This window comes from Fundulus heteroclitus, chromosome 1, assembly GCF_011125445.2.
Source record: "Fundulus heteroclitus isolate FHET01 chromosome 1, MU-UCD_Fhet_4.1, whole genome shotgun sequence".
Lineage (NCBI taxonomy): Eukaryota > Metazoa > Chordata > Actinopteri > Cyprinodontiformes > Fundulidae > Fundulus > Fundulus heteroclitus.
In genome coordinates, this window is record NC_046361.1 from 2,298,131 (window position 1) to 2,310,353 (window position 12,223).

At 39.6% G+C, this 12,223-nt stretch overlaps 1 protein-coding gene across 1 annotated transcript in view; it reads right to left on the reverse strand.

Annotated features, from left to right (window-relative positions):
• Positions 1-5,266: 5,266 nt before the first annotated feature.
• ap4b1 (adaptor related protein complex 4 subunit beta 1) overlaps positions 5,267-12,223 on the reverse strand; it is a 46,185-nt gene continuing 39,228 nt past the window's right edge. Inside the window, exon 14 of the mRNA XM_036144778.1 lies at positions 5,267-5,870. Within this exon, the coding sequence (XP_036000671.1) occupies positions 5,446-5,870 (425 nt within the window). The 3' untranslated portion in view covers positions 5,267-5,445. The remainder of the gene's footprint in view (positions 5,871-12,223) is intronic.

The following is a 12,223-nucleotide window of genomic DNA, read 5'->3' on the forward strand; positions in this document are numbered from 1 at the left end:
CACAACATCAGAAAGAGTAGATTTTAGCCTTAAAGCATAGATAAGGGCTAATAGTTTATAATCATTATTTATGAGAGGGTGGAGGTTATCTAGTTGTCTTTTGACTTTTCCATGTTTTGGAATAAGAATGATTACCCCTTGCTTCATTGTTGGTGGAAGGTTGTGCTTTTTTCTTTCTTTATTTTGAGACACAAAAAGGTCTATTCCACAAATAAATAGAACAAATCAAGTAAAACAAAAAACAAACTCATCCATCATAAAACAGAAAGTTCTTGCAATATTTAAAATAGCTTGAGGTATATCTAACACCACCATATGTTACAGCTGACAGATTATCAATTGCTTCCAGAGTCATCTTAAATCTTCACAAAATAAATAAATAAATTGAAGCAAGCCTGTCCAAGCCTGGGAATTTGTTTAGTTGTAATTAGCTTATCTAATTCATATAGTTAAACATAAGAGTCACATGACTGTACAGACTCTGGTTTTAGTTTAGGTACACTACCAGTCAAAAGTTTGGACTCACCTTCTCGTTCAATGGTTTGTTTTTATTTTTATTACTACCTCTAGGAACTCCTTCAAGACAGTTGGAAAACCATTTCAGGTGACTAACCTCATTTAGAAAAGCTTAACAGTACAAGATGTTTTGACTTATTTCAGAGTTTTGTGCTTGATACATAATTCTATAAACTTTTGAGTCATAGTCTTGATCTCTCCACTACGTATCTGCACTGTAGAAAGTCATAAAAATAAGGAAAAGCCGTTGAATGACAAAGGTGAGTCCAAACCTTTCACTGGTAGTGTATGTTGTATTGCATGATTGGTTTAAAGAAAACCTCACATTCATTTGCTGAAAAAGTAAAATTGTATAGATGTGTGTAAAATGTCTAGATTTCTTTTGCATTTATATCAGAATATGAACTTCAGTTGCACAACATGTTATGAGCAGTAAGCTAATTTCATTTTTTCACCTGTCTTCTTTTTTCCAATTTATAGAAGTTGTTTTCACCTTCTTCTATCTATTCAACGTTTGATCTAATATATGCACCTTTTGCTCGGGCTAGATAAAGATGACCTAATTTAAGTTGTAGTTCTGAAAGTTTTTGCTTTTGATCATTTGACGAATTTGTGAGATTGCATGTATATTTCCATAAGCAGTTCCTTATCTGTTTGTTATTGCTGTCGGTGATTTCTTTGTTGAAGCTAATAGGTTATTGTCCTATTTCGTTTTTTATCATTGCACTCACTGTTTGGCAAAACTTCTCATGTTATAACAGTGATGAATAAAATGTATATCTTTTTTGAGAGGTTGGTGATATAATGTCTGGTTTTAAAAGGGTGTGGTCAGTTAAAGGAGCTGAATTAATTGTTAGAGAATGTTAGAAAAACTGTTATTGACCAGCCAAAAATCTTTTCTTGATTTTACACATCCATTGGGTTTGAACCATGAAAATATCTGTTTATCCTTATTGTGTTCCCTCTAAACATAAGTAGAGTTGACGTTACAAAAAGCTTGAATTGAAGCATTAAAGTGATAGTCATTATTTTGAATTCATCACACACAAAATGTATACCACCTCCTGCTATTATAAACTCAGTGGTGTAAGATGTTTTCAACTCTAAAATGACTTATCATAACTTAGCGAGTAATTTCTTGCATTCACGGGTATTATTGTAACCATAAATATTGGCTATAACGACAGAAAGAGCCAATGATGGGCCACAGAGCATCACAAGCAAGTTTGTCCTTCCTCGTGTCTTTTACAAACTGCACCTGTAGATCCCTGCACATCTTATACTTGTTTTATGCTCTCCAGATCTGGTTTGGGTGGGTGTGCATCGTCAACTGCACAATTATTTGCCATGGTGTTTCGTCCCAGTCTATGAACCACGTCCACTGCCTCCTCCATTTTTGGTGCAAGTTGGGGTGAAATTTGGTACAGGAGATAAATGATATCTTCTCTTATGTATTTACCCCCTTTCTCCCTTCAGAACCCCCCCCCCCCCCCCCCCCCTGGTTCTGGTGTGAAGTTGTTTTTCAGGAGCTGGGCTTGGCCCCTCAGTTCCAGTGAAAGGAAATCTGAATGCTTTAGCAGACCAAGAGGTTTTAGACAACTCCATGCTGCCAACTTTGTGGGAACAGTTTGCAGACAGCTTCTCCCTCTTCCTACATGACTGAGGACCAGAGCACAAAGCAATGGTCAGGAATTTGTATAAAAACTCTAGAACCTTGTGGACAAGGTTCAACCAACGTAACACTGAACCCTATGGAACAATAATGGGAGCTCACATTAGTTCATCTGCAAGTCAAGGCAGGTGAGCGAATATTTTTTGCAATGAATAGAAGTTAGTCAATTCAGTCCAGTGTAGACAGATTGAGATTTAATTATTTCAATTTCATGGACTAATTATTTCAATTTCATGGAATAATCAATAATAAACTGCGACAGACTGGCGACCTGTCCAGGGTGTACCGCGCCTCTCGCCCGGTGAACGCTGGGACAGGCACCAGCACCCCCCACGACCCCATGAGGGACTGAGCGGGTTAGAAAATGGATGGATGGATGGATGAATGGAATAATCCTAGTCTTAAAGGCAGCCAAGTTCAGTTTATTATGTCTAGTGGTAAAATAAAGGATTTATTCAAAGGAACCTAACCAAATGCATCAAGTAAGTGATTTTACAGCAATCCTTCCTGCTGGATGATCAAGTGGCGACGGTCAAGATTTGCACCTAGTCATCAATATGTAGCAGTCCTTCACACTGAGCATGCATGTGGTGACAATGGAAAGAAACAGTCCTGTTTAACTGGAAGAAATGTTTAGTCTCAGTGATATTTTTGTTTTATTGAGATGTACCAGCAGAAATAATTACTTCTAGTAGCTCTTGCTTATGCTCTATTCCCCTTTTAATTCAAAAGGGGAGATTTTCTATATGCTTACAAATAGAAAAGTAATAAAATAAAGCAAGTCTCAGTCCTACCTTGTAAAATCGGAGGTTTTATGCACACTTCAAGAAGAAAGCCCAACATAACAACCTTGTTGTTGTCGGACTTGATCTATACCCCCTCCTCCATCCTTCTTTATTTTGGGCTAAAGCTCAGACTAGCTAGGGTTCTAAAGACCTCTGAATCTAACGAATATTACTCTGCTTAGAGTTCCTGTAAGACCTTTTTAGCTAGGTAAGTAGGACATGACCGATCTACTAACCACCTCCCTCCTAGGGCCCACCCATTTTCTCTGGACAAGTTGTCCAACCTAATAGCCTGAGGCCACCTATTTCCTGACCACCGCCCTAGTTAATGGAGGCTCCTACTTTTACACAACAGCACTTGTTCTTGGATCGGTTAGTTTTTAGTGACTCAAAAGTCCCCAAGGGTGTTGTTTATTACTTTCTGGCACAGGTAACCTTTAAAGACCTAAATAATTTTAGAACCATACACCCTGTCTGTTTTACAACCATTAAAGAACTTAATCAATAAACCGAATGTCCACAACATCCAATAGAATTTTATATGCTTCTTTAATTAGTACGCTTTTAGCAGGGAATTAGTAACAGCATTATCAATCAACTACAGAAATCACAAATTATAATTTAACCAACTTCCTAACTCTATCTAAGGTTGCTTACTAAAATGCTCAGCAGAGGCATTTTCAATTTAGAGGAGCAGACTGACCCATGCATCAAAAGCGATGGCTGATGCAGTAAATCATTTCTGTTGTGTGCATAATGTCTTGTTTTATAACCTGATGGATCCTTTAATTAACTTGTCAGAATCCACCGGTTATTCATCTGTATTTAATCTTCCTATTTCTTCACCTTTTCTACTTATAAAATTAATACAAGTTTGTTTATTTTTTTAGGATTATTTTGCAGCTAATTTTCTAACACTGAATTGTTCGTATATCTGAGATATTGTTTAGGAATAAAAATCTGTAAATCTGTAAAAGGTCTTTGATAAATTCCATACCATACCACACAATTGTTTTACCATCACTGCATCACATTACTATAGATGGATAGAGTTGCCTTCTCGTCAGCCTGATTTGTCAGATAAGTCTGTTCATTTTTGCTGCCTCATCAGCAAGCAACACCGTCGTCGCCATTAGCTGGTTTATCGTTCACAAATCCAACCAAGTTAACGCTCTATATCAGTCCCAGGGTTCTTCTTCATTCCTCTTGTATTGTCGAGTAGTGTGAAACAGAAGCTGCCTATAAAAACATAGAAAAACATCCTGCTTTTTAAAACCAACATGCAGTTTTGAGAAAATGTCTCTCCTAAAAGTGATGTTCTGTTTCCGCTTTGTCCCACCTACGTATTTCAGATCAGCAACCAGATTATCAGTTCAAATTGAAGCTGATTAAATAGAAAGCTACTGTATTTTAAATTATGATTTTTGAGCCTTGGTGTGAAAAAGGAATTGCCCCCCCCCCCCTAACCTAAGAACTGTGGTGACGCCCTACATGACAGCAACAGCAGCCACTAAGCGTGTCAGGTATCTGGCAATGAGCCTTTTGTGTTGCTGCAGGAATTCTGGCCCACTCTTGTTTATGAGTGGGCCAGCCGCCTGTTTAAGGTAATAACACAGCAGTTGGATCTACAGTGTCTTCAGACTTTGACAAGAACGCTCCAAAGCCATTCAGAGATGGATTTGCTGGTGCTCTTCTGCATCACCCATTGTCCATAGTGATCTGACTTGGGTTTGGCTAGTGAAATTTCAGTCAGCTTTCCCAAATAGAGTTAATCACAGTCAAGTCATGATTTAACAAGAAGGGGCGACTATATTTTCACATTGGGTCAGTTTGGTTTGGATGACTTTTCTACACTTCATTAATGACATCCTCATTTGAAAACAGCTATTTGACTGTCCTCAAAAAGATGTCTTCAACACGCTGGCAGACAACAGTTTGTTCATGTTTAGTTGCTGCGGTCATAACGGAGCCACCAGGACTGACAAAGGATCCTGGTTAGGTGTCGAAATGTTTTCAGAAAAACCGAGTGAAGATCCGGTTGCTTCTGATTTAAGCCCATTTGTGGTTCTGTCATGAAACAACAGACTGTTCAAAGCGCAACACCACCCAGTCAGTGTCTGTCGGGTAACAGCGCTACAATCTGTGACTCCAGATTCCAGCCACAACTGAAAACTCTTCTTTGTTGGTCCCTCATTATCAGGCCAGACATAAACTAAATGATACGCTTCTTTATTCTGCTTTATCTTAGGGTGCTTTGAGGATATAAAAAAAAAAAAGAGCGAACACAGGAGACTCATGATTCTCGGCTGATTTTTAATATAGTTTTTAATATGTGAACAGCTTTTGTGCTGCGTGTTCTTCCGTCAAAGTCAAGGCATCTATTTCCAAGGCACCGAATTACATTTGTCTTCACAATGTGCGTTTAATCACAATCAAAGAGACAGAAAGTCAAATAGTTTAGGTTAAAAGAATCTAAGCCATCTCAGAGGAAAGCGTGTGAATTACTGTGGTCAGGACGGACAGAAACGCCCTCAGGGTGCTAACGTCTCGCGGCTGCTGCAGCAGAGTCACTTTTATTTCCTTTTCTCCATCGGCCGTTGCGTCCATCTGTTCCTTTACCTCTACCTCCACCTCTCTGTCAGCTGAGCATTGTTGATGCGCCTCTCCGGTGTACAGCAGCTCCCCCAGTATCAGTGTGCTGCTAGAGGTGTCTGCTCGCAACGTATGCGTGTAAAGGAAGACTTTCCATGGGAGGGAGTGTGACGGCGAGAAGGCGATTGTCTGGATGTTGACGAGCTGCATGGCGGCGTGAAGATTCTGTGGGGAGCAGTGGGGTACGGCCGTGCACCTGATGGTTTCTTCTGTCCACAGGCAGTTGTCATCCTCATCAGCTGGCTCTGTTACAACAAAATGAAAAGTCTCTTAAACGGTAGCACCTTCATAGAGAAGTCATCTGAGCAGAATAGCTACAAATCATAATCAAGTTAGAGTAAAAGGCATGGTGCTCAAGAACTGATCTCTAAACTGTTACAGAGTAGTGGTGTGACAAGATCTCTGCCAAGAAACCTCTCGATATATATAAAAAAAATGTTTCTCATCAAATTGAAGTCGGTGTTGTGGAGCGCTATCTAGTTGTTGCGTCAGCTAATTTTCTTATTTATTTTTATTTATGAACTTTATTTTACCAGGAAGTCCCTTGAGATGAAATCTCTTTTTTGAGGCGGGACCTGGCCAAGAGGCACGAGAAACATTTCATATAAAAACATCTACACACAAATAAAGCGCAGTGGAGGGCTCAAAAGGCTGGGTTCAGATACAGAATATCTCCGTAGTCCAGGACCGGGAGGAAGGTGGACTCCACAAGTCTTTTCCTCACTTTGGGGATCAAGCTTGATTTATTTCTGTAGTAAATGCCTATTAAAGCTTTCGGCTTCTTCTGCAGATGTTGTGTGGAAATGTGTGCTCTAAGTAACCCACGTCATATAGAGCCCCACTTCCTGTTGTGCTCTTATTGTGGCGAGCCCTGTCCCTTTAAAATGGCAGCCCCTTGACACCACTTCCTGCTCCATGGCTGCTACAGCCCACGCTGCTCCTCTCTGCTCCTCTCTGCGGCGTCTGATTGTTTGTTTTGAACAAACCGCCTGAATATTAAACCACTGCACATTTAACTCTATCTTTGCCTTTATTATTATCCTAGCCTTTTGCAACTCAATTACAACCCATAACCTGGTGAACATTCTCCAATCATACCTTCTAATCATCTACTCATAGGTCAGGTTTTCTTTTGAGTACTCTTCCATCATGTGCTCATGTCATTATTTGTCCATTGGATGGTGAGCTGCTAGAAACCCACCACCGCTCCATTGTGGTAGGACAATGTCTGTTGTTCCAACCTGGATCACATGGATTGGTTTTCCACTGGACAACATGAACTGAAAACCTGAATAAACTGAACTGTAATTCAAAAAGAAAAAAAAAAAGAACTTTAACAGAACTATGAGAGAAAAACTGCAGTTTTATTCTTTGTTTTGTTTTTTTTGAAGTTTCCTGTTAGGATAAATATTTTTAGTTGTTTCCTGAAACTATATCTGTTATTTCTAGTGTGTATATATATATATATATATATATATATATATATATATATATATATATATATATATATATATATATATATATATATATATATATATGTCATATATGTCTAATTTAAATATATATACTTATATCCATATAAATTATTATTATATTGATTATTATATAGCTCATAAACATATGTGCAAATTATATGTATACCTTGAAAACAATCAATATACGACTCTTAACCATAATTCCTTTGTGTTTGTCTTTTGTTCACACCCCTTGACTCTGTGGCCAAACCTACTTCTGATTTCTTGTTATCCTTTCGCAGTCAGTCCCGTACTAGCTAATTAGTATAGCTCTCAACTCTCACGCATAGGCCATGTGACACACACATTTCACTGACTTCACACGCAACACATGGCATTTCTCATGCATAAAAATAACAAAGCCCATCTGGGCTGCGGATGATCCGTTCACAGCTCTGTCCATCCAGAGCTCAGTCTAGAACCCGCCTTCTACGGAGCTGTTTCAGGTTCTTTAACAGCTTGTGGTCATCAGCAATTCCTGTTGCAGTTCCTGTTAACAGAGCAGCAGGAAGAGCGATCAGAGTAATAAATAATTTTGGTCTTAACTAGTGGAGAAAGTAAGCCGGTACCGTCCACTATTGCATACACAGGAGGGAAGTGGGGAGGGCGGCTGCCAGATAAAGCCTTCATTCAGAACCAGTCTAAAAGCCACTTATTCTGTTTATAAGTTTCATTCTAATTACTTCTGTTTTTTTTCTAACTATATGCGCTGTGTTTAGCCAAATGAAAAAACTAAAAAATAACTAAAAAAACAAATATGACAATGTCTGAAGAAATACCAACCACACCTTTTTAAACAGCAAACAGACTTTGAGCATTATTCTCAGAGTGTATGAATTTATTTACTTACAAAAGGTTTATGACTGAAAAATGCCTTAATATCAGAAGGATATTCAAACAGGCCACCTAACATTTTGTGAGAAAATAAAATCTTCACTAAGAAAATTTGTGGTTGGCTGATTTTTGTTCTTTATTTCTAGCAATGCTTGATGGTGATAATCTTATGTCGTTGGAAAGCATGTTTACTTCCCCTAAATGGTGCCACATTTGTAAGAAAATGCATTTGTGGGTTGAGCAGCAGAATAGATTATGTACGTTCTGCCAAAGAAAGACGTGTCTTCAAAGCCAACAAGCATTTGGTAGAGTTAGTGTGATTGTTTGGGGCAGCATCTCCCTCACTAGAAAAAAACAAGGCTTGTCATAATAATCTCAATGCAGAGAGACGTCCAGATGAGACCCTGCAGCCAGTGGCACTCCCATAATCTTGTCCCATAATTATTTACCCCTCACCCCCTCCCCTCCACACGCACGCAGCGGGCCGAATCCGAGACTACCTGTAGGATCAGGGAGTGGAGTGGATGTAACGGCCTACCGCCTGTCCTGACTACGGTGGATTTGACAAGTAGTTTTTCATGCAAACAACCCACATACTCAACAAATGCAATTTCATTACAAGTGAGGCATCAATAAATCGGCCTCCCTATCGTATAAGATGTATTGCCAAGAAGCATTATGGCAATACAGATCTAAATCAAACAAAGGTTTTCTTGCAGAGTAAAGAAATTTTATATTGCTGCACTGTTGAAAAACACTAATTCACACAACACTACATTACATCCAGCATTATAGCCTGCAGTGCATCATGACAACAGTGATCAGCCTGTTCCGTGTAATTGGCTGTAATTTTATTAAGCCTTGCTCACAATGCTAATGGCATAAGTAGCAGTGTTCCTTTGTGGTTACTGCATGGGCTTGGCTTAACACACAAAAAAGAATATCTTTTTCCTTATCTGTGTTCACATATTTCTCACTATAAATGACTGTTAAACATTTATCAGCACTATGTGCATGGCACTGGACCCATTTTCCCATAGCACCTATGATGTTTGTCAAAGAGAAACATCACGTGTGTAATGATGGTTGACATGTTGTCAAACATGTCTGACAACATGAAATAGGCTAAATGGCATCCATCAGCGTCAGGGTTTCTGTAGGAGTCACCAACTCAAATTGAAAAATTTGACTTTTTAAGAGCATTATGAATGAAATATAAGATCTATATCCCAACAGACAGAAACACACACACGCACGCACGTTTGAATGTACATCACTGTGTGGACCCTCTATTGACTTCCATTTGTTTTCTACAACTTTCTATGCCCTCACTCTGAACCTAACCTTAAACCTAAGGTCACAAGTAAGGCAAGGCAAGGCAAGGCAAGGCAAGGCAAGGCAAGGCAAGGCAAGGCAAATTTATTTATATAGCACATTTCAGTACAAAGACAATGCAAAGTGCTTTACATGATTAAACTATAGGAAAATAAAACAGAATAAAAGCAAGTAGGAATAAAATGTAGAAAAAAACATGGGAGAATAGAAACTAAAAGCAAACATTAAAAACAGTTGGACTACAAAGTTGAACTAATTATGTTTCAGTAAAACAGTTTAACTAGAACAGCCAAAGGCAATTCTAAACAAATGTGTTTTTAATCTTGATTTAAAGGATCTCAGGCTTTCTGCAGTTTTACAGTTTTCTGGATGTTTGTTCCAGATCAGTGGAGCATAGGAACTAAATGCTGCTTCTCCGTGTTTGGTTCTGGTTCTGCAGAGCAGGCTGGAGCCAGACGACCTTAATGGTCTGGAGGGATGATAAACTGATAAAAAGTCTGTGATGTATTTGGGCGCTAAGCTATTCAGGGATTTATAGACTAACAGAAGTATTTTAAAGTCTATTCTCTGAGATACAGGGAGCCAGTGGAAGGACTTTAGAACTGGGGTGATGTTCTCTACTTTCTTAGTCTTAGTGAGGACGCGGGCAGCAGCGTTCTGGATCAGCTGCAGCTGTCTGATCCACTTTTTAGGCAGACCTGTGAAAACACCGTTGCAGTAATCAATTCTACTAAATATAAATGTATGGATTCGTTTTTTCAGATCCTGCTGAGACATCAGTCCTTTAATCCTGGAAATGTTCTTCAGATGATAAAAAGTTGACCTTGTAATTGTCTGCCTTCTCCCATGTATTTGAACAGGCATTGCATAAATTCAGCTTTTTTGATCATAAAAATGTTGAAATCATACTGAAAATAGATTAAAAAAATTTAATAGTTAGTAGGCAAACTGATTTTATTTGATCAGTGTTGGCATGTGACCACACGTCACTGCCGCTTTTGGAGGTTCAGGTCTGAGTCCATCACTACACCCAGATTTCGGGCCTGATCAGTGGTTTGTGGCCTGTAAACATTCAGAAACATAGTTCACACCGGGCTCTTTACCTGGAGAGCCAAATGTTCTAAACAGTCGTATTTTCCCAAAAACACCTTTTTACACTTTAGTGAATCAGAGTTGTCACTCCTCCACCTTTCCTTTGCTGTCTGCTCTTACAAAGAAAATTGTAGTTTGGAGGAGTCGACTCCAACAGAATATGTGCTTCATTAAATTCATGTAACCATGTTTCTGTTAAAAACATAACATCAAGATTATTGTCAGTAATGAATTCATTAATTAAAAGGGATTTTCCTTCCTGACAGAGATCTGATGTTTAATATTCACTACTACTAACCAGTAATACGAAAGCTGACTGGCTGGCTGTGTTTTTAGCTGTAAATACATTTAATAAAGAACAATTCAGTGTTATGGGAGCATTTTATTGACGAGGCAGTGTTATATGTGCGTAAGAAACCTAAGACCTATAAAAATTTTTAAAAGGGATTTATTATGGAAAATTCTCTTTTTGCTGGTTTTTCTACTTCCGTTTGGGTCTCTACTGCTTCTAGAATCAATCCAAGTGCTAAAAATACATCCAGCAGTTTTTATGGCAATAAGTGAATGTTTTGTTGATGTCGGGAAAATGAGTCATTTCAAAGACCTCCTTCCTGCTCATTACGTCACTATTGATCGGCACTGACCTTCACCTAGCAACCCAAGCTGAGCTCCGCCCACTTCATAGAGAACAGGAGCTGTTTCTCCCAATCAGGAAGAACAGAGCTGGAGGTTTCATTTTATTTTGGATGACAATGTCTAGGCTAACATCAGCATGTTTGCTGTATGTTTTGAACTGAATCGTTGATACTTCAGCACTTCATAAATTACATATGGGGAAAATTTGCCAAAATTGTTATTCTACTGCTTCATGAACCTAGCGTTTTTTTTTTTTTAAACATCCTAAAAGTTAATGACTAGTGTTTTAGGAGCACTGTTTACAGCTCACGCCGACAGCTGCTGGAGCACAGTTCGCTGAGCAGGTTATATGACAAACAGGAAGCTGCACCCACTAAGACTTTGTTAATGATGCCATGAGCTTGGATAGCAAGGGAAAATCCAGATTTGATGAACTGAAAATAAATTTACATTATACAATATTACATGTCGGGTAGTCGAATCTCGGATTCAGGAATAGCAGTGTGGTTTTTGTCCTGGCCGTGGAACACTGGATCAGCTCTACACCCTCAGCAGGATTCTGGAGGGGGCATGGGAGTTTGCCCAACCAGTCTACATGTGTTTTGTGGACCTGGAAAAGGCATTCGACCGTGTCCCCCGGGGGGTCCTGTGGGGGGTACTCCGTGAGTAAGGAGTACCAGGCCCTTTAATAAGGGCTGTCAGGTCTCTGTACAACTGGTGTCAGAGTCTGGTCCGCATTGCCAGCAGTAAATTGGACTTGTTTCCAGTGAGAGTTGGACTCCGCCAAGGTTGCCCTTTGTCACTAATTCTGCTCATAACTTTTATGGACAGAATTTCTAGGTGCAGCCATGGTGTTGAGGGGATCCATTTTGGTGGCCTTAGGATATCGTCTCTGCTATTCACGGATGACGTGGTCCTATTGGCTTCATCAGGGCGTGATCTACAGCTCTCACTGGAGCGGTTCGCAGCCGAGTGCGAAGCGGCCGGGATGAAAATCAGTGCCTCCAAATCTGAGGCCATGGTCTTGAGGGTAGAGTGCCTTCTCCGGGTTGGGGAGGATGTACTGCCCCTAGTGGAGGAGTTCAAGTATCTTGGGGTTCAAGAATGAGGAGAAGATGGAGCGGGAGATTGACAGGCAGATTGGTGCAGCGTCTGCTGTGAAGCGGGCGCTGTACCGATCCGTTGTG